Source organism: Pseudopipra pipra, chromosome 29 (assembly GCF_036250125.1).
Source record: "Pseudopipra pipra isolate bDixPip1 chromosome 29, bDixPip1.hap1, whole genome shotgun sequence".
In the NCBI taxonomy this organism is placed as follows: domain Eukaryota; kingdom Metazoa; phylum Chordata; class Aves; order Passeriformes; family Pipridae; genus Pseudopipra; species Pseudopipra pipra.
Genome location: NC_087577.1, coordinates 953,529 through 977,619, shown reverse-complemented (window position 1 = coordinate 977,619; position 24,091 = coordinate 953,529). Strand labels below are relative to the sequence as shown.

The 24,091-nt window shown below is 54.0% G+C and overlaps 2 protein-coding genes across 10 annotated transcripts; one reads left to right on the top strand and one right to left on the bottom strand.

Moving 5' to 3' along the window:
* ARNT (aryl hydrocarbon receptor nuclear translocator) lies at positions 1 to 20,350 on the bottom strand. Of its 9 annotated transcripts, none has more exons than XM_064638224.1 (23): positions 20,229 to 20,350; positions 15,045 to 15,156; positions 13,891 to 13,935; positions 13,077 to 13,121; positions 11,938 to 11,982; positions 9,938 to 10,151; positions 9,319 to 9,532; positions 9,174 to 9,239; positions 8,957 to 9,056; positions 8,517 to 8,582; positions 8,301 to 8,386; positions 7,830 to 7,906; positions 7,551 to 7,685; positions 7,046 to 7,120; positions 5,914 to 6,065; positions 4,600 to 4,710; positions 4,336 to 4,411; positions 3,738 to 3,861; positions 3,365 to 3,464; positions 2,800 to 2,950; positions 2,434 to 2,593; positions 1,860 to 2,014; positions 1 to 1,141 (listed from the first exon to the last, which is right to left on the bottom strand). In XM_064638224.1, exons 1-23 carry the CDS (start codon positions 20,251 to 20,253, stop codon positions 1,052 to 1,054), a joined length of 2,424 nt encoding a protein of 807 aa, XP_064494294.1. In that variant the 5' UTR covers positions 20,254 to 20,350; the 3' UTR covers positions 1 to 1,051. The 9 variants fall into 9 exon arrangements, with proteins under 9 accessions (XP_064494294.1, XP_064494295.1, XP_064494298.1 ...); XM_064638225.1 differs by having other exon boundaries at positions 1,860 to 2,011; XM_064638228.1 differs by having other exon boundaries at positions 2,851 to 2,950.
* Positions 20,351 to 22,334: 1,984 nt separating this feature from the next.
* On the top strand, positions 22,335 to 23,886 carry CTXND2 (cortexin domain containing 2). Its single transcript, XM_064638281.1, has one exon. The coding sequence runs from the start codon at positions 22,402 to 22,404 to the stop codon at positions 22,573 to 22,575; it is 174 nt and encodes a 57-aa protein (XP_064494351.1). The 5' UTR covers positions 22,335 to 22,401; the 3' UTR covers positions 22,576 to 23,886.
* Positions 23,887 to 24,091: the final 205 nt, after the last annotated feature.

Here is a 24,091-nt window from a genome sequence, read left to right as displayed (position 1 = left end):
TCAAGGTTTAAAAATTAAAAATTTTATATATATTTATATATATATATAAAAAAAAAAAATCACTCTGTTCCCTACTTTCCCAGCTCTCCTCTTACAGTTTGTGGTTTGGCAACAGGATCATCCCATGGCAGGAATTCTTCCTTAAGGAGACGGTGAGTGAGCAAATGTAGTGAAAATACACAGTTCCTCAGCAATTCCCTGATGAAATCCAGGGATTCTCCTACGTCAGACGACAAGAAGGAACTCCTCTATGGGATAAAATTCCATGGACAGCGTGGGGCAGGTTTCTTCCCCAAAAAACCTGTTGAAACATCAATTTGTGGCAGCACAGAAACCCACCAGCTGGAAAATTGATGCATCCAGAAGAAAGCTACATGGATAATATTTTTATGGCTCGTTAATTATCCCGGGATAACGGGGGGGAGGGGGGTTTATGGGTCACACTGACTTCATTGCACAGTTCACAGGAGAGGGAAGATTCCAAACAAACGTGGGAATCTCCACGTGGAGCACCCTGGGCTGGAGACGTGGTAACAACCCTCCAAGACCAGCCAAAATCCCTCCAAAAAGGAGGAAAACACCGGCTCAGGACAGGGATTCTTACTCAAGCATCCTCCAGGATTGTACTGACAGGGAGAACGCTTGGAAGAGCTTCTCCCAATACTTAAAAATCTCAAGAGTTTTGTGTCTGATAGAAAAAAGTCACGGCAGAGAACGAAATCAAACCAGTCACAGCCACCTTAAGAAGCGTGGAAGGGCTGTCTGAGATCCAGCCAGGAATCCCTCCCACGGAAATCCACTTGGGAGCGGCTCCGGGAACACGGGGGCCTTCGGTCTCGTGGCACTCAGGTCCTGGAGCTTCCAGAACAATCCCCCAGGGAGGAGGTGTCCAAACCACACCATCCTCCTCCTCCTCCACGGCCACCCATCCTCGGAGCCCCCCTTCCAGAGGGTGGGAAGAGTTTGGACAGTTCTTGGAGAGAAAGACTCGGCTGTTTTCCTTTACACGTGGATACTGTGGAGCTTTATGGGGTCTCCCCTAAGGCTTGTTTTACTCGGAAAAAGAAGGGAATATGTTCAACTCTGGGAATTCTTCGTTGTTGTAGTTGGGCCCTTGGTCTCCCAGCATGGTCAGCATGTCCTGAGAGGAGGAGACAAGGACAGAGTCAGGATCTGCACGGGAATATCAGGGAATATCAGGCACCAAACCAAGCCTCGAGTGGTGCCCGGGAGGTTTGGATTGGAAATTCGGGACAATTTCTCCATGGAAAGCATGGCCAGGCACTGGAACAGGCTGCCCAGGGATGTGGGAGAGTTGCTGCCCCTGGGATTGTCCAAAAATATGTGGCTGTGGCACTTGGGGACACAGCCTTGGCACTGCTGGGGGAACAGTTGGACTTGATCTCAGGGGCTTTTCCAACCTCAACAATTCCATGATTCCATGATCTTGTTGGCAATTTACTCGTGGGTTTGCTGGAGCAGGTACTGAGGACCAAGATGGTCCTTTTCCCAAGGGAACACAGGGTCTGTGTCCAGGGCAAATTTAAGGAACAGCAAATTAAAGGGATAATCGGCGACTCCTGGGAAAGGAATTCTCAGGAATTATCTTAATTTTATTGGATTGGGGCTTTTCTTCTGTTATTAATTAGAACTAAAAGGGTTAATCCAACCGGAATTTCACACTGATCCTGCAACAGACCAAGACACACAGCCAAGTCCTGCCCTCTCCACTTCCACCTCCATCAGGTTATCCCGAAGTTTGGGACCTCCCCAGTTGATCTGAACCAGAGGGACAAGCTCCAGGCGCCTCAGCCCCGTGGACCCCACCGGATTTGGGAGGTTAAAAAGCCCCATCTTACTGGGAAGACCTCAGGCTGGCTGGGCTGGGGCTGCTGCACGTGCTGCTCCCCGGATCCCGGGCCGTGGTGCTGCCCTTGCCACTGGGGCCACATTCCCACGGCGTCGGCGGCGCGGGGCTGGAACGGGGCCGGGGTCTGCGCTGCCTCCGTGCCTGCTGGACACACAACACAGTCAGGGCAACACTCCTGGGCTTCTCCAGTGCTTCTGTGGCACTGGGAAGGGCACAGCTCTGGGTGGTGCCCCGGGAGGGTCACCCTGCAGGAATTCCTGTCGTGGGTTTGTTGCCATGGGGCAGAACAAAGGGATGCCCAGAGGGGGGTTGTTTCCTCCCAGTCAGCCTTGACACGGTTCAAAATTCATCTGCTGGGATGATCCCAGATCCTCCTGAGCTGGAAGGGATCCCCAAGGATCACTGAGCCCAGCTCTGTGGTTGGAGGGTGATTAAGGGTGACCAGTCAAAGGAGGGATCCAGCTCTGCTCTCCACATTTGGGAGCTCCCCCAAACCCCCTGGAGAGCACATCCCAGCCCAGCTGTACCCACGGGGTGCCCCCAGCTCCCTCAGCCACACTCACTGAAGCCGGAGCCACGGCCGGCCAGGGCCGGGTACGGCGCCGCGGTGGGAGAGGCCGTGGATCCCGGGGCCGTCATGGAGCTGAAGGAGGACGGGGTGCCCTGGAATGTCCCCATGCTGAAGGAGGGCGGCCGAGTCTTCACCGGCTGCGACGCCACTTGCTGTGAGAGAGGAAGGACACGGGAGAGGAGGAGGAGGAGGGATGGATCTCCCCCGGCCCTCGGCTCGGCAGCGAGTCGCCGGAGTAGCCCCAGAGGAGGAAGCCCACGGACACGCGGCGCCGGGAGTGGGAGTGGGATGATCCCCCCCGGAGAGCGGGGTCTGAAGGCAGCGGGGACCCTGCAGCTGAGGGTTCGGGCTGTGCTACCTGGGGTGTGAACACCGGGCGTGTCCCTGCAGCCCACGTGGTCCCGCTGACCTGAGCTGGGCTGGAGTGCCGGGAAATCTGGGATAAGATCCGGCCGGCGGGGGACGGCTGCTGCTGGATGATGTTCACTGGAGGCACCATGCTGCTGCTCCTGGGGGAGGAGAGGAGTCTGAGCCCGGGGAAAAGCATTGCAGGAGGGAGAGGCACTAAACCTGTCTGCCTGAGTTACTGGGGGAGGGAAATGAGCCCAGCAGTGGGGGTAACTCTGCCCATCAGGCCACTCTGGGAAGGGTGGAAGTGTTCCAAGAACGTGTGGATGCGGCACCTGGGACAGGGGTTAGTGCTGAACTGGGCAGTAAAAGTTGGACTGGATGATCTCAGAGGGCTTTTCCACCCTAAATGATTCCATGATTCTATACTGGGACACTACTGGGAGGAGCTGCTGGGTGGAGCTGGGTGTCCTGGGCACGGCTGCCCTCACCCAGCCCAGGTCCTGGGCACGCCCAGGAGGCACAGGGATGCAACAGAGGGAATGGAGGTGGGAAGTGGGAAGGTGAAGCCTCACCTGAAGTTCTCCTGGGGCCGTGCAGCAGTGAAGGTGTTTCCCTGGGAGAAGAGGGGCGGGTTGGCCGGCACGGTGCTGGCAGGGAGGGCCTTGCTCTGGTCTGCAGAGAGAGCACGAGACATTCTGGGGCTGGCAACAGGGAACCAGCTGGAAGAGATGTGTCCCTGGGAAGAAGGACTCCTTTGCTCCTTCTCCAGACACAACTCCAGATGATTTTGTTAACCCCTGTTTAATTTGATTTCCTCTCCACTTTCTAATAAACCTGCACGAATGTTCCCTGGGGTTGGAGCATCCAGTACAGCCTGGGAAGAGGCAGGAAGGCCGTGCCCAGGGCAGGCAGGAGGAGCAGTCCAGGAGAGCCCTGCTCACCCACCTGTGCTGATCCCGGTGAAGATCTCCCCGAAGCGTGGGTCCCGCTCCTGGCTGAACAGGCTCTCTGCCTTCTCCAGGGGCTTGCTGTGCTCTGGGCCTGCAGCACTCACGGGCTGCACAGGGACCTGGAGCAGGGACAGGGACCTGTCACTCCTCAGCACAGCGGGAATCAGCATGGAGAAGGGCTGAGGGCCGGGCTGCGCTCGGGATTCCGGTGTTTTATTGGGATAACGTGGCCAGTCAGGGCTGGCACAGCAGGACAGGCTGCCCAGAGAAGCTGTGCATCCCTGGAAACGCTCAAGGCCAGGTTGGACAGGGCTTGGAGCAACCAGGGAGGTGTCCCTGCCCACAGCAGGAGGTGGAACTGGATGATATTTAAGGTCCTTCCCAACCCATCCCATCCCATGACTCTACAACTCCACATGATAAATATTGGGATCAAGCAGCAAATCCAGCAACACCCAAGGGCAGAAACACCCTCTCCTCAGACCCACCTGAACCTTGTGCCAGCACCTTTAAACCCCCAAAGAACAGAACAGGACAGGAAAAGAGCAGGACAACGAGCAGGACAACAAACCCCTCCTCTGGGGAGGACTCACCTGGGAGTGCTCATACCCAGCCAGGCTCTCCCTTCCTGGGCCCACTTCCAGCTCTGCCTGTGGGGGCTGCTGCTGCCTAAAATAGAAAGAGTCTGTAACAGGAGAGCACAGCCTGCCAGAGAGAATTCCCAAGGGATCAGCTCCGTGTGGTTATGCCAGGGGTTCATCAGCCTGGAGTTCCCGGCTGCACAGAGGGGGATTTGGGGATGGAGGGGGGTGTGACAGCAGGGCAGAAATGGGAAAAGGAGCTGAGCACCTCCTGACCTTGAGGGCAGTGGGGCTGTGCCCATGTCCAGGGGGAGGCTGACGCTCTGCCCCAGCTGGGGCCTCGGCAGAGAGTTTGCCAGGGCAGGCCGGGACTCCTGGCTCGAGTTCCTTCAAAGCAAACACAGGGAGGAAAAAAAAAGGTTCAAAAAAATCCCAGCTGGAAGCAAAGTTGGGGTCTGGGTGTGGCTGCCTGGGGCAAGATGTAAACCCCTGTCTGAGGGAAGGATCTTTCCACCTGGGGTCCCTGGAAGGAGGTGCCATGCAATGGGATGCTCCAGAGGTGGGGGCTGTGCCTCCCACGCTCAGTCCCTGAGCAATTAATAACGTGCAATTAATAACGTGCACCAGGAGCGTGGTTGGACCTGCAGCATCCCTAAAGCACAAGCAAAGGCTGCGGGAACCTCCAAAACCTTGAGGTTTAGCTCTGTCAGACACTCAGAGACCACCAGTAGTTTCAGGTTTCAAGCCCAAAACGTGGTGCAAGTTCTTTATGCTCTTCTGTGAACTGTGAGAACCCAGTGAAATGCTTAAATCCCACCATAAATTAACAAAAATCCAGCGTTTTCTGGGTCTCTTTTGGAAGCTGCTGCTTCAGCAGCCCCTGACCTTGAAGATGAAGCAGCACATGCAACCTGGAGAGCTGCCCCTGAACAAAACACCCCTCAAACACAACCAGGCACAGACACTGCTGCTCCACAGGGACTTTGGGAGGTGCATTATGGATGTGGGAATGGCTGTGTGTGGAATGAAGGAGCTCAAAGGGGTAGCTCTGACATGGGGCAGGACATGAGGCCTGCAGCAGATTCCTGGGTTTCCCTTTCCCAAGCAATCCAGCCTCCTGTTTGCCTGCTGGAGACTCCAGTGGTTGCCCCTGCCAAGGCTGCAGCTCCACATCACACACACAGGCACAGATTCTGGGGCTCTGCTGCTCTTGTGTAAGAGGCCTGGAGCTCCCTCACGGGAAGAGAGAGCAGCTCCCACCATTCCCAAAGGATATGTAACCTCCTGGACTGTCACAGTAAACCAAGAGCCACATTCTGAGGCAGATCTCACTGGCTTCAGGCACTGCTGGAGCTGAATTTTGGCAGCTTGTTAAGCCACACAACAGGGCAGCCAAAGACACTTCAATTCCTGCACTTTTTAGGTCCTCCAGTGCCTGGCACAGCCCAGGAAACGGGAGCTCGAGGGACTTGGGAACTTCTCCAGGGCTGTGCAAAGCAGGGGGAAGTTTGGAGAGGGGGAGAGGCCAAGGCTCCCATGGTTATTCTGGGACAGGAGCCCCCCAGGCAGGTCAGCTTTCCATGCACGTACTTGACGTTGGTGTTGGTGCAGATGATGTACTCGATCTCGTCCGAGTAGGGGTTCTGGAAGGTGAAGGAGCTGGTTCTCATCCAGAGCCATTCCCGGTTTTTGGATCGGAAGCGGAACATGACTGACAGAACCTGGCCTTTTAACTTCACCACCTGAAAAAAACCCAGGAATTCCAGGAGTAGCACCTGACCAAGGGTGTTGAGGAGCAACCTGAGCAAGAGCCACCCCCCGAAACCCCTGCGATGGCCCTTTGCCTCAAACCTGGCACATCTCAGCCTTCCCAAACTAAATGGCACCATTCCCTCAGGACACCTTGATTCCCAAAGGATACAGGAGGGGAATCTAAAAATCCCCTTTTTGGCTTCACTCCTCCTATGCCTTTGCACTGGTGGGATGTATGAAAAAGCCTCCAAGAAATGGAACACATGCTGTCGCCTCCGATTCCAACGGTTTGGAGCAATGGATATGAGCAGCTGGTTTTTGGAGTCATGAAAGCACAGGGGCAGCCTTACCTGCCCTGCCACCAGTCCAAGGCCCTCAGAAATAACAGGGCAAGAAAACCACCTCCATTTCGGGTTCTGCAGCACTGGGCTGGGCCCTAGAGATGAACCAGGGTTTCAGCCACAGGAGCACAGCAAGTCAAGCAGGCCCTTGGGAGCCACATCCCTGGCCCTAAAGGCAGCCTGGACCAGCAGCCAGAGCAGGGATTCAGGAGTTAAGACATCAGATGCTTCTGGTTTGTTCTGTATTTAACTACATGACTTGATCTGTTTGCAAAGGAGAATCACCTAAGGTTTATTTTTCCTCTGGGTTTTCCAATTAATTTTTCGCCATTTTGCAAGCACCGAGGCATTCCAGTCTGAATTCCAGCCTCAGTCCCAGTCTGAATTCCAGCCTCAGTCCCAGTCTGAATTCCAGCCTCAGTCCCAATCTGAATTCCAGCCTCAGTCCCAATCTGAATTCCAGCCTCAGTCCCAATCTGAATTCCAGCCTCAGTCCCAATCTGAATTCCAGCCTCAGTCCCAGTCTGAATTCCAGTCTCAGTCCCAGTCTGAATTCCAGCCTCAGTCCCAATCTGAATTCCAACCTGAGTCCCACCCTGCATGCAAAGGGTAGCTCCAATGTTTTTTACCTGCTGAAAGCTGTCCCGTAAAAGCTGTTGGTCTTCTGGATGGCAGAAATCCACAATGTCTTTCCCCAAAAGTTCCTGATTTTCAAGGAATCGTGAGAGAGATCGAGTCAGTTCATCTGGCAGGCAGATTCCACAATTAATCCTGCTTTGGACAGGTAGTTCCTGCTCCTTCCCCCCAGATCCCCATTACACAACCCAAGCACAGGGCCTGGCGTGCTGTTTCTTGAAGAGAAGCCCGACAGCTGTTGATTAATGTTTGATCTTTAACTCAATTTAAGGCAAAAAAGGCTTTAATTGACATTTGACATAATCCAGAGCCACCCAGCCTTCCCACGATCAAAGGGCTTGGAAAAACACATGGCAAAGCAACTGGGGGAGAAGAAACACGCCTGGGTTAAGCCCTGGGTGTGGCTGAGCAGCTCTGTGTGAAAGCAGAGCTGAGATGTGGAAGGAGAAGAAAGTCTGAGGAGCAGTTCTGGGTCCCAGAGCCCCTCAGGGCGCTCACCTGGGGCTGGTAGCCAACGGTGGCCACGCACCGGTGGTCGATGAAGGTGAAGATGCCCTCGGTGTTGTGCCTGGAGATGAACTCTGTGGGCTGGCACACGTTGTTCATGTCTGTGCAGTTGGGAGAGCTGGTCACCTGGCAGGGGACACGGGCAGAGTTGGCAATGCCAGCCCCATGCTGGGGCTCTGTGGCCACTAGGGAATGTTTTCACACGGAACAGTCTCAATCTGGGGGCTTCCAGGACAAGGAGATGCTGGAGGAGGTGAAGGGGACACTCACCTGGAGCCTGCCAATGGCCACCAGGCAAAACTTGCTGCCCTGGCCGGCGTCGGGGTCGTCGTCAGGCAGGGAAACACCTGGGAAGGGGGGGCCAAAAATTCCAGCAGGGTTAATGCAGGAAGAACTGCTCGTTTCACAGGAAACAGACCTCAAGACACCTCTCCACCCCTGTTTGTAACTCAGTATCCTTCCCCACCAAGGGACTTGGAACATTAAGGTGCCTCCCCCTCCCTCTTATCACCAGAAGGGTTCAAAATCTCTGAATTTCAGACAGTTTAATATTATTTCCACCCTCTACAGACAGAGATCTGTGATGCTGCACTCGCAAAAATCACTTCAATCTTCAAACAAAAGTGACAGATAACGTTTGCAAAACGTTCCCTGACACGTTCAGCTCCTGGAATTGGCAACTTTGGGCCACTTCAGTGCTTTTAAAAGCAGCCCCCCCGAACACCTGAGGTGAGTCCTCACCTGCTGGGGGCCAGGCTTTGATGTAGCCAGTGCAGTGCACCACGACGTAGTGAGGTTCTCCATCCTTTGCTGCACCTAAGCCATTCCTTGGGAGAGACAAACAGGTTGTGCTGCAGGTTCAAGTGGGGGAAGGTGAAGCAAAAGCAGGGGTTTTTGTATTACTTATGTTTGTGTTATTTATATAAATCTATTATTTGTACTACAGGTATTATTTACCTGCAGCGATTCCTCATGAAGCTGAGACGATTCACAGCCACTGGATCCACGGAGCTGTTGCCACACCTGGGGTAGAAAAAGGGAGGGCAAAGGATTTATCTTTCATGGGCAACACGCAAATAATCTTGGGTATCTTGAAGAAGAGGAAGGTTCATCCCCTACAAAGGGGGAAGAACGCCTGAATTTCCATCACACAAAGCCCTCATGCTGAAGAATTCAAGGGAGGTGACACGTGGGGCCAAAACTAATTATTACTTTAAACTGGATCTTGCACAACAGGGCAAAGAAATACCTCAAGAACTTGGCTGTATGGGAAGTCCAGCCACGTTCTATCATTTTACATCAAAACCAGCCAAAAAAAGCTGAAATGAAAGCGTGGAGGGGCCAGGGAGCAAGTTCAGCTGGAGGCTCAGAGATTCCCCCGGGGAATTCCTTCCCACCTCATGCGGCAGATGAAGGATCTCCGTGAGCCCATGCACATCCTCATGGACTGCTGGCCCTCCTTCTTCACGGTGCCCGTCTTCAGGTCCAGGATCCGACCTGGGAAAGGGAGGAACAAGGAGATGCTGCTGCACTGGGAGTCCTTCCCCCAGCACAGGTGTGGCTCCAGGAATCGAACTGGGAGGCTGGCAGGGCACGAGTGTCACCGTGTGGTACCTTTAGATGCATTCTCGGGGGGGGCTGCGGCATCCTTGGTAGAAAGGCACCAGGGTTTGGTTCCTTCTACAAAGGGAAGGGTTTAATCCGAGTCCTCCCGGGCTCTGCCCGCTCCCAGCCCTGCGCCGCCCCCGGGGGGCTGTACCTGTGAGGGCGTTCTCGGAGGTGGAGAGCTGCTCCCTCAGCTTGCCCACGTCGTCGGGGTGCACCTGGTCGTACAAGGTGCTGCCGAACCACTCGGACTGCGGCTGGTTCAGGACGGGGGTCACGGAGTCGGACACGTAGACCACCCGCCCCGTCTCGCAGGACACGATGAACAGGAAGCCGTCGGCCGCCTCCAGGATCAGGTGTTTGAGCTCCTGTGGACACACGGACACCCCTCAGCTCCACGGTCAAACCCCCGCCCTGGGTTTCGCCCGTTCCCACCCCGCCATAGTTTCACTTTCCCCTCTGACTGCTGTATTTCCCAGCATCGAGCCAAGAAGGCTTCAGGGAGGCCTCACTGTGGCCTTCCAGGACCTTAAGGGGGCGATGGTTTGTACGCTGCCAGAGGGCAGGGTTAGGTGGGATTTCGGGAAGGAATTCTTCCCTGTGAGGGTGGCGAGGCCCTGGCACAGGTTACCCAGAGAAGCTCCCTCACCCCTGGAAGTGTTCAGGGCCAGCTTGGAGCAACCTGGTGCAGTGGGAGGTGTCCCCGTGGCACCGGACGGGCTCTGAGGTCCCTCCCAACCCGCCCCTTCCACGGCTCCGTGCCCAGCCCTGACCTGGTCGGTGAGGAAGGAGGGTTTGTAGGTGCCGTCCGTGGAGGTGTTGCCGGTGCCGCGCAGGGACTTCATGTGGGACACGGCCATGCGCAGGATGGTCAGCTTGTCCGGCTTGCGGGCCAGGGCGCTGCACGTGGGCACCATGTCCGACAGCTCCGTGATGTAGGCGGTCATCTTGTTCCTCCTCCTGCGCTCGATCTCGCTGTGGTTCTCCCTGCAGGAGCCCCGGGGGGGGGACACAAGAGGAGGAGGAGGAGGATGAAGTCGCCGTGGGAAGGCTGGCACGGGTGCCACACACGGAGATGCACCGCCGGGTTAGCAGGAAGGAAGGCTCACATGCTGGGCGTGCACAGGGAGCGGGGACGAGGGCGAGGGGAGAGGCTACACCTGGACCTTCTGGGCTGAGGACCTTGCTCGGAGTCACAGCGGCTCCCTGGGACCAGCAGGAGCTGGTTTGGCTTCCCCCTCCTCTCCACAGCGTGCAGGAAGCCAAAGGGATTCCTCCTCTGCTCTCAGCAGTGCAGGTGAGGGGGACTGAGCCCCACTGTCCATCCCAGGATGGAGGAGATCCCTGAGATCCCCTCCACCATCACCCCTCGCACACCCAGAGCTCGGCTGCAGCTAAAACTGGGGCAACTGCTCTTCTGGGCAACCTGGGCTAGCGGGAGGTGTCCCAGACCATGGCAGGGGGTGGGGCTGGAGGAGCTTTAAGGCCCCTTCCAACCCAAACCATTCCAGGATTCTGAGGAACCTCAATCAGCTGAGTCTCATCTCGTGGTGCTTTGGGGAAGACACTTCCCTGTTACACCGAGAGCCTTTCACAGAATCCCAGGAGGGAAATCTGAGAGCAGGTCACACCTGATTTCTGCACAGATCAACCCGGGCAGCCCACGGGCCAGGCAACACCAACCTCTAAAGAGACACCACGGCGATTCCTGCCCCCTCAAAGAGGTTCTTGGCACCCCTTTGGCTCACAGGGCACAGCCCCCATCAACCCCACAGAGCAGAACCTGCTTCTTTTTACCCAGAACACGTCAATTAACTGGGTTCCTAAGGTGGGTGTTCCAAAACAGAGCTCAAGAGCCAGGTTTCCTGTACAGGAGGATGGACTGGGTGCAAGGAGGCACACGGTGGGAAGTGAAATGAGATGGAGGTGTTGGAAGGAACAAGGACAGGCAGGTGAATAAAGAGGATAAATACAAAAATGGAGTGTTTCTCACTACCAGGTGTGTGCAAACACTCAGTGACCTCCCCTCTAATTCATTCAGTGACCTCACCTTTGAGGTGTCCCTGCCAGGAGCTTTAAGGTCCCTTCCAACCCAAACCATTCCATGGCTCTGTGAGATATCCTTCAGGAGAGGCTCCTGGGAACAATCCCTTGGCAAGCTTTGCTGCTTCCCTGGATTCCCAGGCCTCACCTCCATGGCTTGCTGATCTCCCAAGGCACACTGCAGCCACCAGAGGCTGACTGGGGGGGCAGGTTTGGGTTCAAACACAGCCAGAGGGCAACAAACTGCCCAAAACTGGGGCATTCTCAGCACCCAGGATGGGCTTTTTAGTCCTGGGCTTTGCTTCAGAACAAGTCTGGGGTGGAACAGCCTTAAAGAGCGACAGGTCCCTGAACTAACACCCCTTGTTGTGCCTGTTCCCTGAGTCCAACAGCTTTCCTGGGACACAAAACCTTTCCCAGGTGAGCCCTCGATGCAGGACAAGGGAAGCTGTTTAGCACAGGTGTGAAAGCAAGAGCCCAACCCTGGGGCCTTTGGCAAACAGATCCTTCTGTGCATTCCCTAAAAACACTCTCCCAAGGATGAGATGTGCCTTTCCTAAATGCCTTTCCCCTCCTAATTTCAATTCCACAGCAGTTTCCAGGAGTCTGTTAAGTCCTCTGCAGCAGATGAGGGAAGAAGGGGGGGGAAAAAAAAGAGAAGGGATGCCTAGAGAGACATTAAGGAAAGGAAAACTCTGCTTGTCCATGCTGGAAATCTCCATTCTCCTACCTGGCAAGTCTCTCCTTATCCGCTGAACTCTGCTCATCATCAGACCTAAAAATAAAATCAGCCAGCTAAGCTAAAAATGGAAAAAAAGTTGAAAGAAATGGAAAAATAAAAATGGAAAGATGGACTAGGAAACCCAGCCTAGGGACAGGTCTGTTTTGCAGAGGAGCAGTTCCATAAAATAAAACAGTCATTAGTTTGCAATACTCCACATTTAATTGGTGCCTGATGTGTGTTGGAGTTTTAAGACATTTACTGAGTTCTAATTTGCTCACCAGTTTCTAATATTAGAAATATTCTACTCTCTCTAACATATTTCTAACTTGCTTGACTTCAGAATGACTCAAACCACTTAAAAAGCTGGAGAATCCCAGCTTGGAATTCCCTGTGGCCCTTTGCAGGGAACAGCAGGGCAGTGACCCCCAATTTAGGCACTGCTGGGGCACCTCCAGTGCTGGGGGCAGCTCAGGGCAAGACAGACACCGAGGGGCTGGAGCGTGTCCAGAGAAGGGAACAGAGCTGGGGAAGGGGCTGGAGCACCAGGAGAAGGGTCTGGAGAACTCCTGAGGGAGCTCAGCCTGGAGAAAAGGAGGCTCAGGAGGGACCTTCTCACTCTGCAACTCCCTGGGAGGAGGTTGGAGCCGGAGGTGGTTCGGGATCTTCTCCCAGATAAAAACAGGACGAGAGGAAACGGTCTCAGGTTGTGCCAGGGGAGGTTTAGGTTGGATGTCAGAGCTACTGTCAGACACCAAAAAGGAATCAAGAGCCAAAACATTCCCTACAATCTCCAGGGAAACTCCCAATTTGTAAAGCTTCTGCCCAGTTCCCCACAAAACACACAACCCCAGGAAACCCTGTTCGAGGACAACTTGTAACCAAGCAGGAAACTTGTGTCTCTGCAAGTTCCTGGAGCAGGAGAAAAGGGGGAGAGTCCAAAGCCAGAGCTGAAAGGAAGGGTGCAAAAGAGCAATGTCACTTCATCACACTCCATGAACTGTCCAGAAGCACCAAGGAAAACGTGTGGATCCTCTGGAGCACCCTCAGGGGGAGATGATCCAATGGCCAGTGAGAAAGGTGCTGCAGGATCTCTCCTGAGTTAAGGGGTTTTGGCACAAAAAGCTTCCAAACCAGCAAGTCCTTACCTGGCAAATCTCTCTTTATCGTTTGGCATCGGGTCATCGTCACATCTAGGAGAAGGGGAGAGGGTAAAGGGTTTACAATTCCTTCTTTCTCAAAAAAACCATGAAATAATCAAGGTTTAATAAATCAAACAAAGAGGGCCTGGTGTTAAAAACTTGGCTGTGAGTGGACAGTGTTCAGTTGTCTCCTCCAAACCCTGTGGCTGAGCTCTGGGCATCCCCTCCATGGGGTTTTCCACCCCACATTCCTATCAGGGATGGGGGGGATCACACTCAATCCAATCCCATAAAAAGGAATATATTAAACTGCACTTGCAGGATAAAGGTCACCCAGATCAAGACCTTCATCCCAGGGGTTTCCATAGGTAAATCCTACATTCATCCTGGAGCCATCCCACAGCCCTCCTTAAAGCACTGGAACCCGTGGAGTTCCAGTCTCATCATTCAATCCTAAACCACTTAATGAGGCTACAAATAAACGACCCAAGACATTCCAGCTCTTCTGTGTTCCATATGGATCACGAGGAGATCCTTGCAGCCCTGCCAGCTCCCTGGGAACAAGGATGCCTCTGGAACTGAAGCATCCTTACAACAGATGAGGGTGAATTAACACGTGGCTGAGGCAGCAACAAAAGCTGCAGAGATGGGGGATTTCTGCTGACTGGGAGAAAGGGAAGAGTTGAAGGAAGTGGAGCCACTTCCCGCTGCTTCCAGGGAGGAAAAGCCACAGGAGCAACAAGATCCTGCTCCAGGGAAAACACACAGACACCCCCAAGACCATAAGACAGAAACTTCTGGATGCCAAGTTCTCCCTCACCTGAGGAATTTACTGTTCCCTTCTCCATCATCATCAAAGTCCAGCCTGAAAAACAAAAGGAAGAAGAACATTATTAACCCAGTGGTGTCTCCTTTAAGTTGCTTCTCTGTCTGTCCTTATGGATGCAGATGATTCCTGAAAGGAAGAATTAAGTACTCCCAAAATAATTAAGTGATCTTAATGTGAAACAACCTACAAAGTCTGGAAAGGGGCTTCCTTCAGGTGTCTATCAGAAACAGAGCAAGGAAAACCAGTTCCAAAGGAAGAAAAGTCGCTTGGAGCACCCACTGCATCCCAGCCTCCTGTTCCAAAAGCTCTGGATCTCCTGGGAGCCAGCCAGGCTGCTCAAGAGAGTGTTCCCAGCTCAAAAGCCTGCATTGGGTGCACTTAAAATAAAAAAAAAAAGAGAAGAGGGTAAAACTTTCCCAGAGTTAAAGTTCAGTTGGTGCCTGTTTGCTCACACAGGGCCAAACCCCCAGTTCTGACAAGCAGGAAGGATTTCCCACCTTTCCTTCTGGGATGGAAAACCAGGAATGCAGGGGAGCAGGGAGGGTGGGAGGAGCTGCAGGGGACTGGGAGCACCAGCAAATGGGGCTGAAGGAAAGAGTTTGAGTGACTGGGAAGGGCCAGGAACAGATTTTAGTTTGCTTAAAAATTACGAGGCCATTTCTCGTGCCAGGAATCTGGGAACAGCCACTCCAGCCCCTTTGAATCTGCAAAGGCATTTTCAGCAAACAAAAAGCCTCCCACAAGCACATTGTGGCTTCCCCACACCCCTCCCAGGGCCGGCACAGCTGCAAAGGTTGGAGGAAGGCCCCAAAATCCAGATTCCCTGTTCCTCCACATCCTGCAGCAGCTGCTGTTGCTGCTGTTTCGCTCTCAATCCCTGGTGTGTGTTTGCTCCTCCTCCAAGGTGCAACTCAGCTTTCAATGCCTGTTTGAGATGGAATTTAACCTCCTCTTTAAGGGGTGTATCTGGCCCAAAGATATCACCACGAAGGAAAGGGCTGGATAAATCCCACCCTTGGAGGAGCCAGGAGAATTCTCAGGACCAGCCACATCTCCCCCTCCCAGGGCTGACGGCTCTTCCCAGCCCAAAGCTTCTCCAAAAAGTCCCTTTTCCCCCAAAAGCACAGCCCTGAGCACACACTCACCCAGGTCTCCTCTTGCTGCCCCTCTGAGCCACGGCCCCTCCGGGCTGGGCTCCCGATCCGGGGGTCCCGGAGCCGACGGCTGCGCCCAGCGAGGAAACGTCCGATGCCATTTCTGAACAGGAGGGGGAAAAAAACAACAAACAAACAGGAAAATCAACCAGGATTTTGTCCAAGCCCCTCTGGCTCAGGGGAATACCCTCCCCACTAGAAGCAGTGGTGTGTCAGCATGTGCAGGGGCTGATTTGGGGCGAGGTGTGCCCGTGTCCCTTCGTGTGCTGCTCCGAGGGGCCGCTCCGGGCGCGGAGCACACGCTGCTGCTTCCCTGGGCTGGAACGCCGAGGCTGCCAAGCTAAAAGATGTGGAATCTTTTTTGGAGAGAGGAGGAGCCTGCTGGGAGCCCCTTCTCATCCCTGGCTGCACGAGCACGAAGCAGGGGAAGAGCTGAGCCGCGAGTTTCCCTCCTGACACCAACCTACAGAGGGTTTATTTTCCAATCCCAGACAAAGAATCACCCAAAACGCTCCAAAAGTGCCTCAAACCCGCCCTGGTTCAGCTGATCCCTTCTGGTCTGCACCAGTACAGACCAGTGGGCACCAGTGGCACCATCACCCGTCTGCCTCTGCTCTTCCACAGCTGCTGGGAGCACCCTGGATTGGTGGGAGGTGTCCCAGCCGTGGTCCAGGGGATCTCTAAGGTCCCTTCCACCCTAAACCAGTCTGAGGTTCCATGATTTCATTTTCCTCTTTTTCCCTGACCCTGATTGTTCAGGATCTGTTCGGGCTCTGGAGCCATTTCTCAGCCTGGTTTATGCTGAAACCACATCACAAGAGCTGCAACCCACGTCCCCCTGCACTAAATCAGATTGTTCTGCACCACAGAAGGAGTTTTTAAATCCACTATAAACCATTTCCCCCCATTTCTGAAATAAGTCAGCTCTGTGTTTGTTTTAATGGTCATGAATCTGCTGCTGAACTGCCCCAAAACGGTCGCTCCAGCCCGAAAATCTCCACCACAACCTTTCAAGCGGAGCCTGAAGCAAAACCACTTGTGCTTTACCAAAGCAGAGAGGCCCCAAACCCACCCCAACACCCCCAAAACCCCAGGGCTGGGCTCCCAAACCCCAGGGCTGGGCTCCCAAACCCCAGGGCTGGGCTCCCAAACCCCAGCGAGCGGCACCGGGGGCAGCTCGGGCAGGGACCGGCCACAGCTGGGGGGACAAACTGAACGCCTGAGGTCGGGTTTAAAGAACTCAGGAAAACACTGGGGGTTAAGCTGAGTTTCCCAAGTTTTTCTCCAGCTCCCAGAGCCAGATTTGAGCCCAACACGGGTTTAATTTCGCTTCCAGAGCGGGATGATTTGCAGCTGGAAGTGGAGCGGCACAAGTGTGGCTGGGCCTCGCAGCAAACACGCTCCCAAATTCCTGCTGTTTCTTCCCAAATCAGCTGGGTTTTACCCCATTCCCAGCCCCTCTGCCTGCCCCATTTGTTTCCCTCCAAGCAGCTGGTTTGATGAGGGAGTTTTTTCCTTGCCAATCCATAGGATTTCCCAGGGGTGGCTACGGTATGGGATAAGCATCCAGCTCAACACTTGGCAGCTGGAGGAGCCAACAACAACAATCCCAAGGAACAGCAGGAGCCAGCACACCCCATCCAACACCAACTCCAGCAATGGAACACCAGGATCCGCTGGAATTCCTAAATACAACTGGAGAACAAAGAACCAGGGGGGAAAACCCTTCCCTGTCTCCTCTGCGCTCGATTTTGGGTTGCTTGGACCCCCCTGTGCCCCAGCCCGTGTTCCCAAGTGAAGTGCCAAGGTGATATCCCAGGATTTTGTTCAACCAAACAGAGTTTCAAGTGGGAATAAAGCAGGTCGGGAGGGTTATTCTCCTCAGCCCTGTTCAACACAAATGGAGCTCCTGGAGCAGGGTGGAAAATCCCTTTATGGAGGGGAAGGAATTTCCGCCCTGGGCAGGGGAAGGAAGCGACACCGGGTTGTTCCTCTGATCCCAACTCCCAAGGAATTGCTGTTTGCTTTTAGAGCCTTTGGCACTTCCAAGGAGCCCAGTGCCTGGATCAGCACCCCAGAGGAACCCCCTTCACCTCGGCCTTCAGCTTCCCACTGGGAGACATTCCCCTCTCCGGCACAAGGGGAAAACTGGGAAAGACCCTGAGATTTGGCAGCAGGAGCTGCCCCTGTTTTGCCATCAGTGTGGCTCCATCCCCCCAAAACCAGGGAGAACACGGGCAGGGAGATGGCACGGGAAGAGCTCTGGCTTTTTCACCCTTTGGAATTCCTGGGATATGCATAGAAACACCGAGATTCCTCCCAAAGCCTTGTTTTCTCCCCAATCCCAACACCAGCTCTGTCCCAGTGAGCTCAGAGGGAATTCCTGGAGCAGCTGGTGGAGCTCCTCACTCCTCACAACTCCCTGGGAGAGGGTGGAGACAGGAGGGGGTCGGGATCTTCTCCCAGGGGAACAACAGGGTGAGAGGAAACGGGCCTCGAGTTGTACCTGGGGAGGGTCAGGTTGGAAATCAGGGAAAATTCCTTCCTGGAAAGGGTGGTCAGGCACTGGAATGGAAAAGGTGGAGCCACCGTTCCTGGAGGTGTCCAAAAGGACACAATCCTTGGGAACAAGCAGTGCTGAGAGTCCCAGGAAGCCCCAGGTGGGTTTTTTCCAACGTCCCAGCCCTTCCCAGAACCAATCCCTGTTTCCCTTCCCCACGTTTTCAATCTAATTAAGGCCAGAAGGGAAAGGTTTGTAAATCCCAAAGCCCTCCAGGCTCCTGGCCCAGCTCTCCTGGGAAAGGCTCTGCTGCAACCACTGGAATCTCCACAGGGGAAAAAAAAAACCCTCCAAAATGAATTTACAGCAAATCCTCCCAGCTGGGATTTACCAGAGGGGCTGCAGCAGCTTGGAAATGCATTTTTATTGTACAAAACACACCAAAACTGGGGCCTTTTGCTGCAGAAGCCGGGGGGGGGGGAACACACACAACAAGATTTGCTTTAAATTCAACCATTTGTGAAGTCCCCAAAGAGTCAGGAGCAGGTCTGGGAGCAGATAAAGCACATTAAAACTACTCAGCATTTCACTCACAACTACAAGGTTCTGATATTTCTGCTTTTATGGCTTTTTGCTTACAAAACATCTCAATTTCTGTGCCTCGGGTACATTAAACTGTTTTTTTTTAAGGAAGTAGGAGGTTTTTTGGGTTGTTTGAGCTTCCCAGGCGAGGCCAGCTCAGCACTTTCATCCCCAAGGGAACCTCCTCCGAGAAGAAATACAGAAATTAGGTAAAAAACCTGGAAAAGAACGTTTCTTCCATTGCTGAGTGGCTGAAATCGAGCTTCTGTAAAACCAAATGTTCCTGTGTTCACCCAGCCAGCACTAAACACCTCCTAATAATGCAAATTAATATTAAAACCTGTCAAATAAAGCAACTAAGGCAAGTAGTTGTATTTTTCATGCCTCCCCCTGTCAGTGGAGGCTCTTTGCTGTTCACTCCCAACCAGGAGATTTAAACACCAAAAAACTTGATCAAATTGACAAAACCAAAAGCTTTCAAACCCTCCACTCTTTACAACTCAAGTGACCTTTAGTTCAAAAACACAATTAAACTGCCTTTTCCGACAACTTTGAGCACAGAAATAAGTCCCAAGTTATTTTTCCAATAACTTTTTGAGCACCCAAATAACTTCCAACTTCTTTCTGTGGTTCCTTTTCCCATCCTTCCCCACAGCCCAGCTGGGCTGGGAAGACATTCCGGGCATTTTGGGGCATTATCCAGCATTCACTGGAGCCCTGAAGTCTGGTTTTTAACATCATGGGAAAGAAGACCCAGATTATTTGTGAGGATCCTCCTTCAGAGTTTATTTTCCTAATAATCCCCATGTTTAGTGTGTAAAAGGGTTGAGCAAACTCTGGTCGCTCTGCCCAGGGTTATAAATATTAAACGCAGATGTTGAAAGTTCTTTCTGTTTTCCTTGAGAATTTGTTTAAAACTTTTTTATTACGCAACAAATCACGAAACTCTGAAAGCACCACTTCCACAAATGCCTGGAAACACAGTTTAAAGCCACAGGTCTCTTCCTCCCTCCCTGGATTCTCAGAATCCTCACACACGAGTGACCCAACGTGTTTTCTCCACGTTTAAAGCCACAAAAACTTCTCATAATGTTAAAATAAAACCCCATAATCGTTCAGCAGGGTCATGGAACGCTCCTGGACAAACATGAGCGTGTCCCATGAGCCACAAAGCACAAGACAGAAGATCAAAACCCCCAGAAAACACAAATAAACTTGAATTCTGATCTTGGCCACCACGTTGTAAATCCTGTACAACTTCACAGATGCTGTACCATCCTGGAGGCAAACCCATTTCAGAACGATTTAGCCAAAAAGGTGACAAAAACCACACATTCTGGGCTTTATTTGGCAAAAATCAGAGGTGAGCAGCTTCCTGCACACAGGGAGTTATGGGGATGAACCCGAGGACTGATCTGGGGATCAGCCTCAAATCCGGGGATCCCAAATCCAGGGACCTCCAGCGCCAGGGACCCCAAATCCAGGGAGCTTCAGTGGCCCCAAATCCCTCAGCCCTCCCAAAGCTGCCTCAGGCCCCTGTCTGGGCCCCCCACGCCCCCCCCAGGGTCCCCCAGCCCTCCAGGACCCCCGAGGGTCCTTCTTAGGGTCCCCTCAGGACCCCCCCACCCCGTCCCCAACCCCTCAGGATCCCCCTCAGGGCTCCAGGGCCTTCTCAGACCTCCTGAGACCCCCACGCACCCCCTCAGCTGCCCCTCGCAGCCCCCTCTCACGGCTCAGACCCCCCGAGACCCCCGTGCAGCCCTGGAGACCCCCTGAGAACCCCACGCACTTCCTCAGCTGCCCCTCAGATCCCTCCTCACCTCCCTCCCACCACTCAGACCCCCACGCACTTCCTCAGCTGCCCCTCGCCCCCCAGAGCCCTCCTCACCTCCCGCTCACCCTTCAGACCTCCTGAAAGCGCCGCGCAACCCTTGAGACCCCCCACGCGACCCCTCAGCTTCCCCTCGCCCCTCAGACCTCCATGGCCCCCCCTCAGCCCCCCACGCACCCCCTCAGCCCCCCTTCATCTCCCCTTCGCCCCTCAGCCACCCCCGGCCGCTCACGGCCCCCGCGGTCCCCCCGGTCGTGCTCACCGGCACCGGCGGCGGTGGCGGCCATGGCGGGGGTCTCGGACCGCCCCCTCCTCGCTCCGCTCCGCCGAACCAAGATGGCGGCGCAGGAAAACCTCCGCCGGCCTCGCAGCCCCACCACCCCGGGGGCGGGGCCGGCGCCGCGCGGCGCTTCTATTGGTCCAGCAAGGGGTTGAGGGCGTGGCGAAGGAGGGACGCGGCGCTGCTATTGGTCTGAATGTCGGGCTGGGGGCGGGGCGAAAGGGACAGCGCAGGCAGCGGGGCGGGGCGAGGGAGACAGGAGCCCGCCCCAGTGGGGGCGGGGTTTACGGAGGGCGGGTCCTTTGGGGCGTGGTTACTGTGAAGGGCGGGGCTTATCTCGGTGACGTCACGTGATGGGGACTGGGATTGGGACTGGAATTGGGACTGGAATTAGGGTTGGGCCTGGGATTGGGACTGGAATTAGGGTTGGGCCTGGGATTGGGAATGGGGTTGGGACTGGGGTGGGAATTAGTGTTTAGACTGGGATTAGGGTGTGGTGGGAACTGGGACTGGGATTAGGGTTGGGACTGGAGTTCAGGTTCAGTTTGGGATGGGGATTAAGGTTGGAATTGAGACTGGAGTTTAGGGTTTAGATTGGAATTAGGTTGGGGTGGGGCAGGGAGTGAGGATTCAGATGACATGGAGTTTCGATTGGAACTGGGATGGGGACTGGAACAGGATGCTGGGTCAGGACTGGGATTTGGGGGGCATCAACAGGACCCCAAAACTCATCCTTTGCTGAAAAATCTCTGGAAAGCCCCCCCGCCCAACCTGGGGATGCTCATTGGGCAACAAAATGTCACCATCTTCCCAAAGTGACCATTTTTCCTCTTGGAGGGGGAAAATAGAGAAACTCAAGGGACATTTTCGGGTAATTTGGGTGTTTTGGGTCTTGTCACGAGACTGTTTTGCAAGAACCAAACAGGCAGCTCAGTTCAAGGCATTTTCCAAGAGTTTTTCCCAGTTTATTCCAAAGTAAGACAAGAGCCAGCTCAAAATCCTCTCCCAGGCTGGGAAGCCCTGGTTCTTGCTGTATTTTGGGATAAATCCTCCTCAGCACTTCCCAAACCACCCCGTGCCCCAAGGAAGACCTGAAATGGCCCCTGGAGCTTTATCCTGATGGGAGAAGTGGGTGGGGGGTGGGAATTCAATCCTCTGGTTGCGTCTCCCGGGGACTGGGAGCGTCTGAAAGGTGATGCCGGCGCATTCCTGCAGAATTCATGAGGCTCTGGAGCCATCCCGGAGCCGGAGGGGCCGGGACAGGGACCCTGGGGAGGAATTCATGAGGCTCTGGAGCCATCCCGGAGCCGGAGGGGCCGGGACAGGGACCCTGGGGAGGTAAGGACGGAGCTGTTCCGTGGGATGGGGGTCGGATCCAGGGACTTCCCCCTCCCTGAGACCCCCTGGAAAGAGGTTGGGGCCAGGTGGGCTCAGGATCTGCTCCCAGGGAACAACAGGATGAGAGGAAAAGCTCTCTAGCTGCTCCAGGCGAGGATTAGGTTGGATACTTGGGAAAATTCCTCTGTGAAAAGGGTGGGATTTTCCAGCAGCGCTGGGCTGGATGATCAGAGGGGTCTTTTCCCACCTCAGCAATTCCACAATCCCATAATTTAGGCCCGTGGATTTGTTTGCCATCCTTGGTGCACCCAGGGCTGCTCCTGGCACACGTTTTGGCTTCACAAACACGTTAATAAATGAAATAAATATCTGTGTTTATTTAACTGAACATATGCATTTAAATAAACACAAATATTTATGATAAATATTTTAATTATTGGCTTATTGTAAAATTAAATTATAATACCAAATAATGCATTAGTAATAATATATGTAATATCTTAAAATACGATTGCATTGTATTATATATATATAATATACATATATTATATATAAAGCATTAAAATATGTATGATACACTAGAATACATTATATGTAATAATATATAGACTCTATTGATTCATAATATAGCAATTATATAAATATTAAATAATATTGAATATTATAATATTAAATTATTATATCAACAGCAGTTTTAATAAATATTTAAATAGATATCCATATTTATTTATCCAGATTCCTGGAACGCATCTGAGGGTTCCTGGGACACCCCTGGGGGTCCCTTCCAGCCAGGACCCCCCCACCTGAGGATCCCTGCATGGAGAGCCCCCCGGTGCCACCCGCCCTGGACGTGGACAAGGCCGTGGCCACGGCCTTCGTGGTGCTCCTGGGGCTCTTCCTCCTCGCCATGACCGTGCGCTGTGCCCGGCTCGTGGTGGATCCCTACAGCGCCATCCCCACCTCCACCTGGGAGGAGGAGCCCATCAACTGACCCCCCCAACCCCCTGGGACCCCCAACCCCATCCTCACCTCCACCTGAGAGGAGGAGCCCATCAACTGACCCCCCTAGGACCCCCAACCCCAGCCCCACCTGGGAGGAGGAGCCCATCAACTGACCCCCCCCAAACCCCTGGGACCCCCAACCCCATCCCCACCTCCACCTGGGAGGAGGAGCCCATCAACTGACCCCCCCAGGACCCCCAACCCCAGCCCCACCTCCACCTGGGAGGAGGAGCCCATCAACTGACCCCCCCCAACCCCCTGGGACCCCCAACCCCATCCTTACCTCCACTTGGAAGGGGGAGCCCATCAACTGACCCCCCCCAACCCCCTGGGACCCCCAACCCCAGCCCCAGCCCCACCTGGGAGGAGGAGCCCATCAACTGACCCCCCCAGGACCCCCAACCCCAGCCCCACCTGAGAGGAGGAGCCCATCAACTGACCCTCCTTAAACCCCCTGGGACCCCCAACCCCATCCTTACCTCCACTTGGAAGGGGGAGCCCATCAACTGACACCACCCCCAGACCCCCAAACCCATCCCTAGCCCTGCCTGGGAGGAGGAGCCCATCAACTGACCCTCCTTAAACCCCCTGGGACCCCCAACTCCATCCCCACCTCTACCTGGAAGGGGAAGCCCATCAATTGACCCCCCCAAACCCCCTGGGACCCCCAAACTCCACAGCACCCCCTCCCCACATGGTGCTCCAACAACCCCCAGCCCCACAGGACCCCCTGCCATCCCAAGGCCACCCGAAGCCAGACAAGGCCTAGAAAGCAGGTAGAGAGTTAAAATCAGAATACAGGCAGGTCAGAATATAGGCATAAACGAGAGCACAAAGGATGTACTGCCAGAACCTAGAGATAGAGATTAGGTGGCACCGTACACTAAAAGAATGCACACACACCTAACCTAAGTAAGATAAGGGGTGACATGGGGCTTGAGTCCAAGAATCTTGCAAAATTCACCATGAAGTCGGCCAAAACCAAGAAAGTTGAAAAGTTCATGAAGATGATGGAGCCTGGGCCAGGGGCTGATAAGGATGAAGAACAGGAACAACCCTCCCAGATTCTCCCCAAATTGAAGACCACGCCCCAGACTCCGCCTAGACCCCGCCTATTATGAATATTATAATTAGATGTTGCAATTATATGAATATGTATGTAGATATGTTGCAATCACTCGTAGAAATTGTATAAAATCCTGTAATTTCACTGGAGAGACAGAGCAGTTTGTCCAGCTGCTCTCCAACGTTGCCTCATAGACACATCTCGCCGCTTAAAGACTAAATCTCGTCTCTGAGCAGTTCTCTGCGCCTTCTTGGGGGCACTTATTGGCATCACACCCAGGACCCTCAGAGCCCCCCAGGAACCCCCAGACCCCTCACCCCAGAGCCACCAGTGCCCCCATCACCCCCCCATCTTCCTGGGGCCCCTCTGGGCCCTCAGAGCCCCCCGTCGTGTTGCAAACCCCAAATCCCACAGAGGTGGCGGTTCATGGAAGGTTCTG